Source organism: Vulpes lagopus, chromosome 2 (genome assembly GCF_018345385.1).
Source record: "Vulpes lagopus strain Blue_001 chromosome 2, ASM1834538v1, whole genome shotgun sequence".
Taxonomy (NCBI): Eukaryota; Metazoa; Chordata; class Mammalia; order Carnivora; family Canidae; genus Vulpes; species Vulpes lagopus.
In genome coordinates, this window is record NC_054825.1 from 164,274,186 (window position 1) to 164,293,677 (window position 19,492).

A 19,492-nucleotide genomic window follows, 5' to 3' on the forward strand; every position below is an offset into this window, starting at 1 on the left:
CTCTCAGCCCTAGCACTGGTCAGCTCTTGTCCTTTTCCTATGGACCTTAGCTCCAGCCTCCTCCCTGGCCTCCCTGCCTCCAGGCCCCCACACCCAGAACTGACCCTACTCCTCTCTGCTCCCAGCCCTCCTGTGGCTCCCTGGTGCCCCAGGGACGGGAGTCCCAGCCCCCCAGGCCTTGCTTTCAAGGACAGAAGTGGTCTGGCCTCCCTCATCCTATCTTTCCAGAACTTACCATTCCCTACACTTCCCTCCCTGCACCTTGGCGTGGGGCTACCAAGAATGCCCTGTGCCGCCCTCCTCCACCTGGCAGACTTCCCCAACCAGATGCACTTCAAATATCAACCCCCTCCTGACAACGATGGTTCAAGTCCCTGGGGATTGAACACCTACTGTGTGCCAAGCTCTGGTCCAAGCCCCTCATGTGTATTTGTGCCAAGCGTGCCAGTTGTCCCACAGAGGGGCGTCATTACCCCAATCCGTAAATGGAGGCTCAGAGAGGGGAAGACACTTGTCCAGGGTCACACAGCGAGGGAGGAGCTCAGATTCGAGTGCCTGAAGCCCCACCCTCCCCACCCCCCTCTATCTCACTGCCTTCCCTGAAATGCAATCAGCCTTCTGGTCAGCTCCACCAAGCTCACCGCTCCGATTTTCCAGGTCATTCCTGGTTTCATAACCCTCCATCCCTTTATCAACTTGAACCACTGGCGTGTCCCAGAAATTCTAACATGTTGGCAGTTCCTCACACCCAGGGGCAGCCCAGAAGCTCTGTCAGGCCGCATGGCCCAGTTTTTGGTTTGGAGAATAAAGCTAGATGAAAAAAAAAAAGTGTGTGTGTGTGTGGGGGGGGGGCGGTTGCGGTGTGGTAATGCCAAAATCTTTTCTGGATCTTCTAACATCAAAAGATTTACCAGGGTGGGGGAAAAAAAAGCCCAGGCAGATTGTCAACTCTCTCTAGGTCACAAATCCTGAGGCTCCTCCTCTATAAAATAAGGGTAATAATAGTTTTGGGGTGAACCATATAAAATGTTCCTATTTTGTGGACCAAAACTGGCCAAATGCTGGCAATTTTATGTGGTTCGCTCTAACAGGTAACTCACCTGTCCATACTGGGTGAGGATTAAATGTGATAAGCCATGTGCAGTATTTGGTGCATGGCCTCTGTTACCCTCAGGGGACATTTGCTGCTATTGTTACTACTGATCAGATAAGCACTTGCTTGGAACCTAATAACTTTTAGTTTACACACTATATTAACATGGTGGCATTCCTTGTCAGATGGTAATAATATGCCAGTGTCAGGTATTGTGGCAACCCCGTGAGTCCAGGTTTTCCCACCCATTTTAAGGATGGGATGTTGGGGATCCCTGGGTGGCTCAGCGGTTTAGCGCCTGCCTTTGGCCCAGAGTGTGATCCTGGAGTCCCAGGATTGCGTCCCGCATCGGGCTCGCGTCATGGAACCTGCTCCTTCCTCTGCCTGTGTCTCTGCCTCTTTCTCTCTCTCTGTCTATCATTAAAAAAAAGGGGGGGGGATGGGATGTCTGAGGCTTTGAGAGATTTTAGGGTTTTTTTTAAGTAGACTCCACACCCAGCATGGACCCCAAAGTGGGGTTCTAACTCACAACCCTGAGATCAAGACCTGAGCTGAGATCAAGAGTCGGATGTCCAACTGACTGAGCCACCCAGGTGCCCCAAGTTTTATTGGACACAAAAATTCAGGTGTTTCCCACTCCAGAGTGAGTGGGAGAAAGAATACAAAACATACCTGAAACGCACCTACAAGAAGAAAGCATGTCTGGGGAGCTTAGTGTTGGAGCATCTAATGGGAGCTTGTTGGGTACCCAGCCTCTGGGAACATCTTTGTTAAGAATCTAAAAAGGGGGTCAGCCCGGGTGGCTCAGCGGTTTAGCGTCACCTTTAGCCCAGGGCGCGATCCTGGAGACCCGGGATCGAGTCCCATATGGGGCTCCCTGCATGGAGCCTGCTTCTCCCTCTGCCTGTGTCTCTGCCTCTCTCTCTGTGTGTGTCTCTCATGAATAAATAAATAAAATCTTAAAAAAAAAAAAAAAAAGAATCTAGAATGGAGCTCCTGGGTGGCTCCGTTGTTTCAGCGCCTGCTCAGGTCATGATTCAAGGGTCCTGGGGCCTGGGATCGAGCCCTGCATCAGCCTCCTGCTCAGTAGATAGTCTGCCTCTCCTTCTCTCTCTGCCCCTCCCCTCACTTGTGCATGTGTGCTCTCTTGCTCTCTCTCTCTGTCTCGAATGAATGAATGAATGAATGCATGAATGAATAAAAATTTTAAAGTGTTTGCTAAAAAATAACAAATCTAGAATGGTTGGTTATATTCACTGTGACTTGTTCCCCTAGAAGCCTGCAGCACCGTCCCAGCAGCCGAGCAGAGCAGTGGGCATTCCGCATGGCACCCTCTTCCAGGGAGCTCTCCCTGACTGCCCCAGCCAGAAGGCATTTTTTTTTATCCCAAGTGCCTGCTCCAGGGACATTTGATGGGGTCCAGACAGGATCCCCATCTAATTCCAAAGGCTGTTTCTTTCCTCTGCTCCCCTCTGGCTTTCAGGTCACAACCATCATTGAAGCTCACTTCCTACGCGCCAGCGTTTCGCATGACTTCATCTATCCCATCACCTCCCCTGCTCGGGGCCCACCCCTGGCTTCCACCTCCTCAGAGAAAAGTCAAGGTCCTGCCTGTGCCTCCTGCCCCCTCTCTGCCCACATTTCCCACCCCCTCCCCAACTCAGATGGCTCTGGCCACGGGGCTTCTTTGCTCCCCTAGGAACACATCAAGCAGGCTCTCACCTCAGGGCCTTTGCACAGGCAGTTGGTTCCCTCTGCCCCAGGCTCCCCCCTCCCCCCCATACCTCCATGGCTCCTTCTTCTCCTTCAGATCTTTGCTTAAGTGTTATCTTCTCTCCCAGAGGCACCCCTCCCCGACCACCCCATTTAAAAATTGCATTCCGCACACATTCCTCCTCCTCCGCTTGCCTTTTCTCCTTAGCTCTGCTCTCCAAGCTGCCATCTATTTTATTTATCTGTCTGCGCCCCTCTCCAGCTCAGGACTCTGCTCCGTTCACTGCTTTGCCCCAGTACCTGGTGCGTCAGGGTCACAGAGCAGGCCTTGTGGGAAGGGAAGTGGGTGCGAGGAGGGGTGGGGGGGGGCTGGAGTGGGGTGGGAGGAATCACCTGGTGCAGCTCCTCGTAGGTGATAAACAGGAAGTTCTCTTTGCCCTGCATCCGAATCCAGCCCTTAATGTGGTCGAACCAGGAGCCAAACTGCACTGCGGGCGGAGGGGCAGGTGGATGAGGGCCGGGCAGCAGGAGCACCCCCGCTGGGGTTTGGCGGGGGGCCTCACTAGCCCCATGTAGCCCTCTGCCTGGTCCCTCAGAGCTGGACGCCTCCCCCACGCCCCCACACCTGGCACCCCAAGAATCCTTGTCTCCCCATCTCTCTGTTTCTGTCCCTTCTCTGCATCTCTGTCTCTCTTTTTATTTCTCTCCTTCTCTGTCTCTCTGTATCTGTCTCTGTGTCTGTCTGTCTCTGTTTCCCTCTGTCTCCTGCTTGCTCTGTGTCTCTGTCTCTCTGGTTCTTTCTCCCCATCGTCGTGTCTGGTGCTATCTCTTGCTCTCTTGTGCTCCTGTCTCCTTCACTGTGAGTCATGCCCTGTGTCTCTGCCTCTCTCTCCTCCATGTCCCTCCTCCGCCCCCTTCCTGCCTGGAAACCCAAAGGGCGCCCTCCCCACCTCACTTGGCTCCCAGTCCTCACCTTCGCCTTTGAGAAAGTTCTGCAGGAACTGGTCAGGCGTGCCGGGGTCTTTCAACTGCCCAGCAATCTTGGAGTAATGATAGAGCGAGACCACCACGTCCCGGGGGTTCCGGCCCATGTAGATCACCTGTGCGTGTGGGTGTCGGGGAGAAGTGAGAAGGGGTCAGACACGGGCAGGACCCCAGCCCCAAAGACTGCATGCTGCCCCCAGGCCTTCTCTCTTCTGAGCCCTCTGCAGGAAGGACTCAGGGTAGACTTCTTGGGGGACTGCCCCTCTAAGCTTAGCTCAGCTCCCCTCATCCCAGAGGATGCAAACACATTCTAGGAGGACAGAAGGACTGTTCCTGGACCAGACAGAGTGACAGTTTGGCTTCAGGGAATAAACACTGGAGGAGGAAGGAGTAGGGCTCAGGATGCAGGAGATCGGAGTGAGAGGCATTGAGCCTCCTTCCTAGTCCCATAGCCAAGGCCCCAGCTGATCCGTTCCTGTCTGATTCCTCACCTCAGCCTCCTTCCCAGCCTCCCAACCTCCACATGGCCCCAGAGGGTCCTTCTACACCCAGAGCTCACCCCATCCTCCTCGACTCTCCAGCGCTCTGGGGAAGAGTCCCAGCCCCTGGGCCTGGCATTCAAGGCCCTGGTCACCTGGTTCCACTCTGTTTATCAGCTTCATGTTTCACAACCGAGCCCCCTCCAGCCCCATCGGATGCGTCCTTCACTGGCAACTGTCTCCTTTCCCAGGTCTGCGGCCAGCCACTCACTTCCTTGGTGATCCCACCAGTCGCCTGGCTTTAATTACTCCCCTTCTCTGTACCCACCCGCCAATTATAGATTTGCATGCCCAGCCCAGAGCCATTGCATCAAGTCCTGATTCAGTTATCTCACTGCCCACTGGCAACCTCCCCCCGGAGGTCCATCGGCCACAACAGAGCTCCCATCTTCCCCCGAGCCTCCCCTGCCGTCCCCCCATCCGAGGTGACAGCAGCCACATCCTCCCAAGCTGCTTAAGCCAAACGCCGAGGAGTCACCCTTGACTCATCTGTCTGACACCCACACCCAATCTGTCAGCAAATCCTATTACTGGTTCCACCTTCGAAATACACCCCAAACTCAGTCCTTTTCCTTCACCGGCGTGGCCACCACCCTGGTCTGGGCCACCGTCACCTCCCACCTGGACTCTGTCCTCACCCCCCCCCCGTGTCTGTTCCCCGCCTTCCCTCCAGAGGGCGCCCGTGAGACCCTCAGTCGGCACCTGGTTCTCTGCTCTGAGCTCTGCCCTGGCTCTTCCTTCTCCCTGCGGTACAAGCAAAGTTCCCACCACAGCCCACGCAGCCCTGCACAGTTTGGACCCTGTTACCTCCCTGACCTCATCTCTACTCCTCTTCCTCTCGTTCAGTTGGCTCTGGCCACACAGGCTTCCTTACCAGCTTCAGGCATGCCACCCCCACCCCCAGGGCCTTTGCACCTGCTCTTCCTTGTGCCTGGAATGTTCTTCCCCCAGACATCCCCACGCTCTGCTCCTTTCTGCTGTGAACTTATCATCTTGGCCTATTGAAGATTCTCCTTATCTATCCTCTGCCTGTTACCCACAGGCATTGCTGTGTGAGCGAGAACATTATTTACTACTGTTCTCGATCAGGGCCAGGCAGCACATAGTAGGTATTCAAGAAGTATGTGCTGCATCCATCCTTTACCTATGCTCTCCTCCACCCCGATACCCCTCCCTCCTCTCCCACCTTCGCTTTCGAGTTGAAGAAGGCTTTGGTGAAGAGCTGGATGGGGAGGTGGGAACTCATGAGGCGGGGCCTGGGCTGGTCCGAGAGGCTGAAGGCACCCATGATAGTCTCACACCAGGGTGCCCGCTTCCAGATGGGCACTGAGCGGATCCAGGATGGGTCCCCGTCCTTTAGGATTAAGCTGAGGATCTCGATCATCCAGTTGGTGCCTGTCCGGATGATATTGGGCAAATTAATCAAAGATGGGGGTGGGGCGGAGGGGAGGACAGAAGGAAGCAGAGTTGCATTTCTCACGGTGCATTATTTGCACAATTTGCTACATATTTGGCTGCACAGATGCCTCCTGGGCCAGTGGAGAAGCTGGGGCTGCTTATCCTGCATTTCAGAGCAGGAACTCAAGGCTCAAAGAAACAGACTCTGGTGGCCAAGGTGGAGAAGCTGGGAAGTGGCGTGAGGCAGAGACTGGCTTGCCGTCCACCCGACCCCTTTTCATTTCCCTACCAGGAATATTGAGGGGACCACATTTTTCTAGCCTCCCCTGCAGCTACATGTGGGGCCATGTGACTGAGTTCTGGCCAAGTAAGTGCAGGTGGCAGCGATGTGCAGCCATTTCCAGGCCTGGCCCATAAACACCTCCCACATGCCCCCCCTTCCCTCTCTGCTGGCTGGATGTGGGGACGCCATTGGAAACTGGGGCTCCCGGGGATGGCAGAGCCATAAGATGAAAAGAGCCAGAATGCTTGAGACTGCGTGGATTTCTCCCCACTTCCCTCCATGCATCTTGCACCAACTGGAGTTTAAAGGAACGATAAATAAGCTTCTAGTAGGCTCCATGTCTGGGATTCCGAGGCTTATGTATGAGGCAGAAGCATTCTGTTAATACATACAGGAAGCTGGAATTAAATCCAGGCGTCTGGACTTAAAGGTCTCAGCTCCTTTCACTGTCCCTTCTCAGAAGTAACCCTTTGATGGCTGTGGGAAGCCACAAATGTCATGTAGCAGGAAGGGACCTTGTCAGGGACCTCGTTCTCAGGTCTGAATTACAGGTGACTACAGTATAGGCAAGTCAGATGAGAAATAATAATAGCAATAATAATAATAATGCTAACAATCACCTTTAGGAGTATTCTATTGCCTTGGATTGTCTGTTTTGTTGTTGTCTGCTTTTATTTATTTTATTATTATTATTTTTTAAAGATCTTATTTATTCACGAGAGATACAGAGAGAGGCAGAGACACAGGCAGAGGGAGAAGCAAGCTCCCAGCGGGGGGCCCGATGCAGGGTGCCCGATGCAGGGTCCTGGGATCATGACCTGAACCCAAGGCAGAGGCTCACCTACTGAGCCACCCAGGTGCCCTGTTTGTCTGTTTTTAAGTAATCTCTGCGACCAACATGGGACTTGAACCCACGACCCTGAGATCAAGTCACACGTTCCACCAAGTGAGCCAGTCGGGCGCCCCTATATCCCTGGATTCTAACAGTAACCCTGTCCCCGTTCTTAAGGTACTGCCTCTGGCCTCTGAACCACTCTCACCACTCTCGGTTGCCCTGTTCTGCGATATTAGAGCCCGACCCTGCGAACGTTTCTCCTCCCGCGCCTAGCGCACTGGCAAACTCTGCCGGTAGAGGGCGTGGGAGGAGCCCTGCAGGAGGATGGGGTTCTCTTCCTGGCTCCTGGGTGCTCCTCCTAGCTGGGTCCTGTGATGGACAGTGGCCGGCGGTGGCAGTGCCATGGACGCCCAGAGCCCCTGCGCCCCCAGCAGATTTCCTTGGGCCTCTGCTTCTGCTCCGGGGGAATGATTGGTGGATCCCTGTGTTGGCTCTTCCTGTATCCATTGGGGTTTCTCCTTACCCCTTGGTGGTTTTTTTTTTTTTAAGATTTATTTATTTATTCATGAGAGACACGGAGAGAGAAAGAGAGACAAAGACACAGGCAGAGAGAAAAGCAGGCTCCTCCCCGGAGCCCAATGTGGGACTGGATCTCAGATCCCGGGATCATGACTCGAACCAAAGGCAGCCACCCAACCATCCCCCCCTTGGTGGTTTAATCCTCTGTGACTAGTTCATCCATTTTTTTTGTGGGTGTGTGGTAAACCCCACATAATGTAAAACTTACCAATGTAGCCATTTTTATTTTATTTTATTTTTATTTTTTTTATTTATGATAGTCAGAGAGAGAGAGAGAGAGAGAGGCAGAGACACAGGCAGAGGGAGAAGCAGGTTCCATGCACCGGGAGCCCGACGTGGGATTCGATCCCGGGTCTCCAGGATCGCGCCCTGGGCCAAAGGCAGGCGCTAAACCGCTGCGCCACCCAGGGATCCCCAATGTAGCCATTTTTAAAGGGTACAGTTCAGTGGCCTGAAGCGCATTCAGGTTGTTGCGCGCCCATCACCGTCGGTCTCAAAGCTCTTCTGGACAAAGCCTGCTGTTCACGGCACAGATTTCTACAACTTTGGCGAAGGGAAATTTGGCTATGGCCATCAAAATCGCCTGTTCACAGACCCTTTGACCAACCAGTTCCACATCTAGGAGTTTTTTCTACAGATAAATGCATTTGTGTGCAAATCCTTTTGCGCCAGATGCAACGTTGTGTACAAAGCTTGCATGGTGTACAAAGCTTACATTATGCATAAAGGCAAAAGGTTGAAAACCAGTAAATACTGGTTAAATACTAATTTATTAAGGAACTGCTTAAACAAGAATTCCTTTTTTTTTTAAGATTTTATTTATTTATTCATGAGAGAGACAGAAAGAGGCAGAGACACAGGCAGAGGGAGAAGCAGGCTCCATGCAGGGAGCCTGATGTGGGACTCGATCCGGGATCACGCCCTGGGCTGAAGGCGGCGCTAAACTGCTGAAGCCACCCGGGCTGCCCTAAACAAGAATTCCAACATTATGGAATACTATGGAACTGCAAACAGACAAATAAACAAACAAGGAAGTCCTTTGTCTACAGTCTGAAGATGGGATGATGTCAAAATACCAGGAAAAAGAGGGGCACCTGAATGAATGGCTCAGTCAGTTAAGCATCTGACTCTTGATTTTGGCTCAGGTCATGATCTCGGGGTGGTGGGATCCAGCCCCATATTGGGGACTTATGATTTCCTCCTGCCCTCTCCCTCTGCCCCTACCCCTCTAAAAAATACAAGAGAAAAGAAAGCAAAAATACAAATAAAACCACATTACAGAATGGTGTGGTTAGTGTGTTAACTTTGATGGGGAAAAGTGAAAATACATTTATGCACATTTCTGCTCTGTACGTGCAAATTCTGAGAGGATGCACAGGGGCTTTTGGTGTCTACAGGAAGGGAGAGAGATCTTCCGGTACAAACCCTTCATCCCTCTCGAGCTTTTGAACTATGAATGCATGACTTCTTAAGAAAAAAATTAATACATATCAAATTAAAGAAAGAAGCTGGACCAGTTGGACATCCGTGGGCAAAGAACCTCAGTCCACACCTCATCCCATATTCTAAAATTATCTTAAAATAGATAATAGATTTAAGCATAAAATCTAAAACTATAAAATTTCTACAGGGAAACACAAAAGACATTCCAAATATTTCTTAGCTATGACATCAAAATCTGACCCATTCAAGAACACATGGACAAACTTGATTTCATCAAAATTAGAAACTTCTGCTTTGAGAAGACACCAAAGAGGTAAGTCACAGATGGGGAGGGGGATAAAGTATTTGCAAAAGGCATATCTGATAAAGGGTTTTTCTCAGATTATATTAAGAACTCTCAGGGCCCTTGGCTGACTCAGTCGGTAGAGCATCCAACTTTTGATCTCAGGGTCATGAGTTTAAGTCCCACATTGGGCTGGAGTCTACTTAAAAAAAATTCTCGAAACTCAATAATGAGAAAACAAATTATTTTAATTTTAAAATGGGGAAAAAGGGATCCCTGGGTGGCGCAGGGATCCCTGGGTGGCACAGCGGTTTGGCGCCTGCCTTTGGCCCAGGGCGCGATCCTGGAGACCCGGGATCGAATCCCACGTCGGGCTCCCGGTGCATGGAGCCTGCTTCTCCCTCTGCCTGTGTCTCTGCCTCTCTCTCTCTCTCTCTCTGTGTGACTATCATAAATAAATAAAATTTTTTAAAAAATCTTTAAAAAAAATGGGGAAAAGACTTGAACAGATGCTTTACCAGAGAAGATACGTGATAGCCAATGAGCATATAGAAAGATGCTCTAGGTCATTGGATACCAGGGAAATGCAAATCAAGACCACAGTAAGATATCGATGCATACCTGTTAGAAAGGCTTAAAAAAAACAAATCATCATCAACAACAACAGCAACTACTACTACTACTACTACTACAGACCCTGTCAATATCAAGTGTTGGCATGGAACACTTAGTTGGCAAGCTCACCTGTGTAGCTGGTAAGGACACAAAATGGTAAAGCCACTTTGGAAAAGAGCTTGGCCGTTTCTCAAAAAGTTAAGCAAACATACTTCCCGTAGACTCAGCAACCTCACTTCTAAGTATTTCTCCAAGAAAAATGAAAACCTGTTTCCATGCATGGACTTGCATGCAAAGCTTCATAGCAGCTGCATTCATACCCACCCAATCTGAAAACAACTAAAATGTCTTTTGACAGATGAGTGGATAAACCACGGTCCATCCATAGGGTGGAATGCTCTTCAGCAGTGAAAAACAAAACAAAAATAAAAAAAACACAAAAAACATGAGACGCCTGGGTGGCTCAGTGGTTGAGCATCTGCCTTCAGCTCAGGTCATGATCACAGGGTCCTGGGATCAAGTCCCACACTGGGCTCTCCTTGGGGAGCCTGCTTCTCCCTCTGCCTATGTCTTTGCCTCTCTCTCTGTGTCTCTCATGAATAAACAAATAAAATCTTAAAACACACGCATACAAACAACCCAGCTTGGGTGAATCTAACGTATATTATGCTGAGTGAAAGAAGTCAATCTCAAAGGCTACACATGGCATGAGTCCATTTCTGTGATATTCTGGAAAAGGCAAAATTCTAGGGGTCGCACACAGCAATGGTTGTGGAGGTGGGGCTGGGGGTGAGGAAGCAGCTGACCACGAAAAGGTGTAAAGGGATTTGGGGGTGATGGAACTGTTCTGTATCTTGGTTGCGATGGTGGTTATATGACTGGATGTATCTCTCAAAGCTCAGAACTTGGAGGGAAATAAAAACATATGTCCACGTACAGTATGCCAATGTTCCTAGAAACATTGCCCATGACATCAAAGAGTGCAGGCAACTTGAGTGTTTATCAACTGATAAATGAATAAGCAGAAAAAAAAAATAGTATGCCCTACCACGGAGCGGTATTTGGCCCGAAAAGGGAGAGAAGCATCGATGCGTGCTACAACATGGTCCCCAATACGACATGCTAAGTGAAGGAAGCCAGACGCAAAAGACCACGTCTTACAGGGTTCCATTTATACGAAAGGCCCAGAATAGGCAAATCCATAAAGTCAGAAAACAGATTAATGGTTCCCTTAAGGCTTGGGGTCGGGGATGTGGGGTTTGGGCAGTGATGGCTAATGGGCACAGGGTTTCTTGTTGGGATGGTGAAAACGTTCTTTTTTTTTTTTTTTTAAGATTTATTTATTTATTTATGCGAGACAGAGAGAGAGAGAGAGACAAAGAGAGAGACAAAGACACAGGAGGAAGGAGAAGCAGGCTCCATGCCGAGAGCCTGATGTGGGACTCGATCCCAGGACTCCAGGATCGCGCCCTGGGCCAAAGGCAGGCACTAAACCGCTGAGCCACCCAGGGATCCCCTCGTGACAACGTTCTAAAATGGATTGTGGTGATGGCTGCACAACCCTGAACGCGCTACTACCACACAATCGTATGCTTTAAAGTGGGTAAATCGTGTGGCATGTGAATTATATCCCCCAAAATAGCCCTCACAGAACTCTATGCTGAAAAGGGCACGTATCATATTTTGAAAACTTTCAAAAATGTTTTGAAAAAGAAATAAAGTGGTCAGTCCCCATCATTGTAGAAATCTGCCCCTTCTCTCGCCGCTATAAGCTCCCTGAGGGACTTTGAGTAAAGTCACCACAAGAGCCTTACCTTGGCTCCTAAGGGATGCTTCATCAGCCCGTGTGCCCCCAGCCTTAGGCCCAACCTCACTTGGTTGTTCCTTCAACCCCCACCAAGCCTCCCCGACCCCAGGGCTTTTGCACGTGCCGCTCCTCTGTGCGGGACACACTTTCCCACTCAAAGCCTTCTGCAGCTTCCAGGTCTTGACATGGACATCTTGTCCCCCATGAAACCTGCGCCCATCCCCCAGACCTCTTGTTACCTACATTCGATGCTCTCAGCACCTTTCCTTGGGGGCACCCACCAACCCCAACTCTAATTATATAGTAACATAGGTGATTGCATATTGAGATAAAGTCTGTCTCTCCCAAGAAACTGGCAAATGTCTCCCTTATCCACAGCTGTCTCTCCACACATGGCAGATGATCTATAAGTGGCATTTCAGTGACGGAATGGAAAAAATGAAGAGCATCCCTTCCTCCCTCCCTCCCCACCTCCTTCCTTCTGCAAATATTTACTGAATACTTATTATGTGCCAGGCACTGTTTTACACTCAAAGAATGCAGTGGTGATCCGGACACGCTAACCTAGCTGCCCTCAAAGGGCTCACGCGCTAGTGGGGGGAAACCAGAGAATAAATCAACAAACGAAAACACACCATGGTGGCTGGTGGGGACAGGTGCTGTGAAGACATGTAGAGGCCAGTTAGGGGGATGGGGAGGGACAGGACGGGGACGCTGCTTTAGTAGGGAGGTCAGGGAGCCCACCTGTGGGGAGGAAGGAGTGACACTGGGCAGAGGGGAGGGTGCAAAGGCCAAGCTCACCCAGGTTCTGAGCAGATGCAGACACCGGGCCCCATCACCCTTCGAGCCTCCCCCCCACCCCCGGTTCTTTCTGCTTCCTTTCCCCTGGGTCAGCCTTTCTCAGGCTCTGTGGCCACCACCCCAGCCGCCCTGCCCAACAGGTACCTGACTTGGGGTAGGTGATGATGAAGATGTCGTCATCCTGCACATCAGCGTTCTCTACCATGCGGATGCTCTCGGGTGAGTAGATGCCGACCGGGAAGGGGATGCCCTTGTACCTGAAGTATTCGCCTGACAACTTCTGGCTGTAGGAGTGTGGGGGAGACACCGTGAGGACTGGGGAGGAGGTGAGGACAGGAGTCAGCCCCGGAGGGTGCATGGGCGGGGCAGAGGAAGCTCAGGGTGGGAATGAGCAAGGAGATGGGTGAGGGTCACCCCCACTTGCTGGTGGATCCCCGGCAACAAACTTTCCCTGAGTCTCATTTCTTCATCTGCAAGGTGGGAACGGTTTACCAAAACCCCACAACAATCCTATAAGGTAGCAATGATTATTAGCCCCCTTTTATGAATGAAGAAAGCGAGGCACAGAGAGGTCGAGTGACTTTCCCAAAGCCACACAGCTGGTGGGACACGGAGCACTTCACATCTGCAAAGAGGGGCTACATGCTTTCTTCTCATTACCCCAACTCTTGAGGAAGAGGCTAAGTCAACACCCCATTTTACCTACAAGGAAATGGAAGCCACAGAAGTCATGTGTGGCAGAGCCCACCCATGAAACACAGTCCAGGTGTCACCATGAAGCTGAAACAGTTTTGTATTGTTGTTTTTTAAGATTTTATTTTTAAGTGGAACAGCTGGGTGGCTCAGCGGTTGGGCATCTGCCTTCGGCTCAGGTCGTGATCCCAGAGTCCTGGGATCGAGTTCCCACATCGGGCTCCCTGCAGGAAGCCTACTTCTCCCTCTGCCTGTGTCTCTGACTCTCTCTCATAAAGAATAAATAAAATCTTAGATTTTAAGTAATCTCTACACCCAACGTGGGGTTTGAACTCAAACCCTAAGATCAAGAGTCGTGAGCTCTACCAACAGAGCCAGCCAAGAGTCCTGAAGCTGAAATAGTCTTAAGTTTCAAGCCCAAGCTCATGTGAGCTGCCTTTCCCAACCCCCCCAGTGGGCTGACAAAGCCATACACGCAAGTAAAATTTTCCAAAGTGAGATGTTTTAAGAGCAATCCATTCAATCTGCTGTATCCTTTTTTTTAAAATTTTTTATTTATTTGTTTATGAGAGACACAAAGAGGGAGAGGCAGAGACATAGGCAGAAGGAGAAGCAGGCTCCATGCATGTGGGATGTGGGACTCGATCCCGGGACTCCAGGATCATACCCTAAGCTGAGGGCGGGCACTTTACCGCTGAGCCACCCAGGGGTCCCTCTGTTGTATCCTTCTATCATGGCCTCCCCCCAGGGATCTCCTGCCCCTGGCGTGAGAGGGGGTGGGTACCGGGGGGACCTGGCTGGGGTGAAGTGGAGGTGGAGAGATATTTTACTGAGCTTCCTCGGGCGATTTATGAGGTCTGTGGTCACACCTGTCCATGCACAGCGGCATTCCTGCTAGCTGGCTGGCTGCAGGAATTCGCAGAAGTCACATCACAGCATCACTTGTCCTAGGGCACCTGGCATGGAAAGTATGCGGTGGAGGAGGAGACGCAGGTCTGAAGTGTAGGAAGCCAGAAGCTAGGCTGTGTCATTTTTCTGGAATGTTTGGAGGGTTTGTGAGCTTTGAAAATGAGGCAAGTTGCTATAATTTCCTTTCTCATCCTAAGTAAACATCCCCTCTGCCTAGGGCTGGAGTCAAACACATTGCTTCTTCTCCTTAAGGAGAACCCCATCACTGGGGTGCAAGCTTCAGGCCCCACAGAATTCGATCCGCCCATTCTGAGCCGCCACGCTGCGCTACTTTCCATTTGTGTCTCCTTATAGTACACCGAGGACAACTCATTAAACTGGGAAAAAAAAAAGTATGTGTGTAAGTAGGTTATATTGTCTGTGGGTTTCACTTTGGGATGCTGAGGAGGCTCTTACAAATATTCTGTTATCTGAAGAGGGTCGGGGACCACACAGATGAAACTCAGAAACACACTGTGGAGTTAAAGACGGGCCACAAGAGGGTCCAGGCCCCGTGATTTCAATTATGGGAAGTTCAAGTACAGGAAAGGTGCCAGAGGGTGCTAGAAGGTTCTAGAAGGCGGGCCGGCAGTTATCCTTTGGACAGGTTGGGGGACTGTGGGGTGCGGGCTGGTTACATGGTGTGCCTACTTTGCAAAATTCCTTGAGTTATTGACCAAAGCTCGGTGGACAGCACTCCTGTGAGTTTTACCTTTACAAAATATTCAGTGAATGAATGGATAAAGCATTAAAGGAGAGAAAACCCAAAAACCTTCCCACTAAAACAACTGTTTCTGGGATGCCTGGGTGGCTCAGTGGTTGAGCCCAGGGTCCTGGGATCGAGTCCTGCATCAGGCTTCCTGCATGGAGCCTGCTTCTCCCTCTGCCTGTGTCTCTATTTCTCTCTGTGTGTGTCTCATGAATAAACAAATTAAAATCTTAAAAGAAGAAGAAGAAGAAGAAGAAGAAGAAGAAGAAGAAGAAGAAGCAGGAACAGCAGCAACAGCAGCTAGAGAACTGTGTGTGCTCTGCCTGGGGTCACAGGAGGGCTCTGGGGAGCTCAGGGGAGGCTCAGCCAGCCAGGGTCTCCTGGGGGCAGTGTCCCGAAGCGCCAGAAAGGGGCTGGCATGTGGGCCCTGGCCTGCTGGCAAAGGCTCCTTTGTCCTGACCGGAGGAGGGAGGGAGGGTTGGTCACCTCACAGGTTGTGGGAGGAGGCTTTGAGGCCCCAAGTAACCACGGTGGTACAGGCGAGGCACTTCCTAATCGAGCTGAGACCTGATACTTCATCTCCCCGTGCCTCAGTTTCTTCAACGGTGAAAGAGAGACGGGAGAAGCGGGAGAAGTGGGAGAGTCTTGATTAAAGGGCATAGACTCTGAAGCCAAAATATATGGATTTGAATTCTGTGTCCCAACGGCTGTGTGGCTTTGGGCAAATCCATCGACCTCTCTGTGCCTCCTCAGTTTTTTATCCATAAAATGGGGGTAGTAAGAATCATTACCTAAGGTTACTGGGAACACCTAAAAAGTACTTGAACCGTGCCTGGCATGCAGTAACCACCATATAAATGTCTGCTAATTTTTTTTCTTTTTAAAGAAGGGTAGTTGGCAGCCCCGGTGGCTCAGTGGCTTAGCACCGCCTTCAGCCCAGGGTGTGATCCTGGACTCAGGATCGAGTCCCACTTCGGGCTCCCTGCATGGAGCCTGCTTCTCCCTCTGCCTGTGTCTCTGCCTCTCTCTCTCTTTCTGTGTCTCTCATGAATAAATACATAAATAAAATCTTAAAAAGAATTTTAAAAATCTGAAAAAAAATAAAGAAGGGTAGTTGCAGAGTGTAGTGTGTCGACAGACCTAAAATTGATTCAAATGGAGCCCGGTTCATATTCTGCATTCAGTAAATTTGGGCTACAATGATTGTTTTGGGGTTGTTTTAGATTTTATTTTTAAGTAATCTCTACACCCAGCGTGGGGCTCGAACTCAGAACCCCGAGATCAAGCGTCGCATACTGTTGATTGCACTGAGCCAGCCAGGCGCCCCTACAGTTATTGTTATTATACACATTAATAGAGGCAACAGCGGGCAGCCAGAGGAGGGGCTGCTTAGCACCCCATTTGGCACACAGCAAGCCCTCAGCCCCCTGTAGTGACTTCACTCTTCAGTGATGACGTGCGGGTGTGGAATTAGTGATGTCACTGGTTGCCAGGCAGATTAGCCCAGGGAGGGAGCGCTTGGAGGCCATGGGTTCCCATTAGACTGGCCGCCAAGTGCCTGGGTCTTGGATCTCTCTGAGCTTTAGGCAGCGGATCTCGCGTCTCCTCATCTCAGTTTCCTTATCTGTCACATGAGGGTGATAGTAATCTCTACCTCGGGGTTTTAGTCCTACCTGAGGATTAAAAGGAATCATCTATATTGAGCGCCTGGCTCCTGGTCAATGAATGCACGCATGTGAGAGTGAGTGGACGCATTGACCAAGAAAGTGGGGGAAAGTCAGAGTTTTTGTGATGTCCTTTTACCTGCCATTCTCAGCCCCAGCACTTCAGAATCCCCTGCCTGGCCCTATAGTGATGCCCATGGCCTGCCCCCTTCCAGGCCAGCAGTGCCCAACCCTTACCACTGTGCCCTCCGAACCCAGGATAACCAGTTGCTCATTAAATAACCAATCCAGGGCAGACCGGGTGGCTCAGCGGTTTAGCGCCGCCTTCAGCCCAGGGTGTGATCCTGGAGACCCGGGATCGAGTCCCACGTCGGGATCCCTGCAGGGAGCCTGCCTCTCCTTCTGCCTGTTCTCTGCCTCTCTCTCTCTGTGTCTCTCATGAATAAATACATAAAATTAAAAATAAATAAATAAATAAATAAATAACCAATCGAGGCGTGAAGGCAGTGAGGCTGGGATCTCCCTGCACCTGCCAATGCAACAGATGGGAGCCTGGAAGGAAGGGGGAGTGATCTGGCCCAGGCCACACACACTGCAAGGTCCAGGCAGAGCTGAGATTTGAACCCTAGCCCCGTAGGGAGTTTCAGTCCGGGAACCGCCTTTCCCATGTCTCGCCCACGCACACATGCCAGCCAAAGCTCCCCAGTGCCCTGAGCGCTATTCCCACCTCCAGGCCTTTGTATCTGCTCATCCTCCTGCCAGGAATGCAGTGCCCTGCGCTCATCTGTGCTTGAGTGTGGAGGCCGGGGAGCCCCCACCCAATTCCTGCTCGGCTGAATCTCACTGTGTGTCCTGAAACAGGTGCTCTGTGCCTTCACTCCCCACCTCGTAAATTGAATCTGGCCCCAGGGTGACTTTCCTCTCCCTGGGTGACAAGCCTGGTCTGTTCCCACCCCGTATCTTGAGCCTGGCATTTAGCTATCGCTCGACTGGAGCAGAGGAATGAAGAGGACGAGTGAGCCGGGTTGGAGTCCGGCAGCAGGAGGAGCAGCAGGAGGAGCAGCAGGAGGAGCAGCAGGCCACGCTCCGGCCGATGAGAGGGGCACCTGGCTGAGGACATACTTAGGCTCCTAGAAGATGCCTGGCCTGGCCAGCACTGCTGGGGACACCCCAGGATGTGAGGCTCTAAGGCTAGCCCAATGCATGGATCCTCCAGCCTCCTACCCCATGATGCACCAGGCCCTGGCCCTCTCCTACTATGTCCCCACTGCCTCCATCCAGCTCTGGTCTCCTCCTTGCCCTTGGGGCCCTCCAGCCAGCCACCCCTGCATCTCACGGCCTCCAGTTCCTCCCACCTGTCCACCCTGCACATGGTCACAGCCCCTCAGCCCAGAACTCAAAGCCCTTTGTAGCCTGGACCTACCCATTCCTCTGGCCTCCTCAGACCTGAAAGACCATGTCTGACTTCCCCTCTGGTCCCCGCAGGGGAGGAGGTACAGGGGAGCCACCCATAAAGAAATTCTACACCGAGGCCATAGATTATCAGACTTTCCCCAGAAATCCATGAAATGGATATGGAGAGCACTGCTTCATGCCAGAAGTGGAGGTCCAGAGAGGTTAATATATTTTCCTAAGGTCACACAGCAGTCTTGCTAGGAGATCTCAGGAAGCACCTGTCCACGCACTTCCACCCCTTCCTCTGCTGCTAGGGCACGGTGTGTCTGTAACGTTCAGTGTCTTATATCTAGTGCCTGGCACACGACAGGTGTGCAATAAACAAATCCATCCCCAGTTCAGATCCCCTGGTGGTGGGGCCTCTGTCACCACCTCCAGAGGCAGCCCAGTCCACAGTGGGGAAAGAAGGCAGGCGGAGGTTGGGTAGACTTCGATTTGAACTCCGATTTGAACTCCAGCTCTGCTACCAATGAGCTCCATGACCTTGAATATATGGCTTAACCTCTCTGGGCCTCAGGGTAAGGAGGGTAGGAAGGCCTCCCTTGAGGGAACTTGGGTCTGGACTTTGCTGTCAGCTCCTTGCTTATCTCCCTGCTTCCACCCCTGCACCCTAGGGGCCGTTCTCCGCACTCTGAGAAACTAGTAGGCTCTTGTCTCTCCTAGGCTCAAAATCCATCTGTCTCACCCAGATGAAAAGCAAAGTCTTCACTGTGAATACCAGGCCCTGAAAACTCCGCCCTGATCCCCCCTCCCTGACCCGCCTGCCTTAATTTTCACTCTCTCCCATTGCTTACTCCGCTGGGCTCCTCATACTGGTCTCCTCGCTGGTCCTCCAACCCTTCGGGCCGAGGCCTGCCACAGGGCCTTTGCACTGACTATTCTCTCTGTCTTCCATTCGGGGCCTGTGATTAACACCCTCACCTCCTGCCTTTGCTCCGACATCACTTCTGCATCGTGTTGGTGAGGCCTCACCCGACACCCTATTTATACTTGAGCCCTCGCTGCCCCAGCCGCTCACCCTGCTTTGTTTACCCAAACGCCCTGGGCCCTTCTGAGCTGCTCTCACGGCTTACTATTTCTTTGTTTATTGCCTTCCTTCTCCGGTTGCATGTAAGCTCCGTGAGACCAGGGATTCTATTTATTTATTTATTTATTTATTTATTTATTTATTTTCCATCTCAATTGCCAATGCATCCAAAACACTGGAAGATCTCCGATCAGTATTTGCGGAAGAAATCAAATGAATGCTGAGAGCCACCACTGGGCACAGTACTCCCCACTATGTTATGTGCCCGAATTCATTCATTCCCTCAACAACCCAGGAGGTGGCTGGTAGTACCAGCCCCTGGTACAAATGCAAAATGAAGTCACAGAGAGGCAAAGTCAGCTGACACACACACACACAGAGGGCAGAGCTGGGATTTGAACCCAAGCAGTGTGACCTCGCAGTGTGACCCCTAACCCCCAGGGCCACGGGGGTAGTGCCTCTGGGCCCCTGCATTCGGCTCTCCCCAAGGGTGCTCCTTTCTGGGCAGGGGTTGTGGGGGGTGGTCAAGGAGACATAGGTTTGCCCTCAGAAACCTCATGTAACCTCTTTGAGTCTGTCTCCACCTCCCTCCCCTGGGGCATGGAGTATTTAATATATATATT

General features: G+C 51.3%; 1 protein-coding gene across 1 annotated transcript in view; it reads right to left on the minus strand.

Annotated features, from left to right (window-relative positions):
- SULT2B1 (sulfotransferase family 2B member 1) overlaps window positions 1–19,492 on the minus strand; it is a 34,387-nt gene that overhangs the window by 2,568 nt on the left and 12,327 nt on the right. Inside the window, exons 2-5 of the mRNA XM_041745181.1 lie at window positions 12,518–12,657; window positions 5,516–5,724; window positions 3,780–3,906; window positions 3,200–3,294 (exon numbers count right to left, since the gene is read on the minus strand). Of these exons, the coding sequence (XP_041601115.1) occupies window positions 3,200–3,294; window positions 3,780–3,906; window positions 5,516–5,724; window positions 12,518–12,657 (571 nt within the window). The remainder of the gene's footprint in view (window positions 1–3,199; window positions 3,295–3,779; window positions 3,907–5,515; window positions 5,725–12,517; window positions 12,658–19,492) is intronic.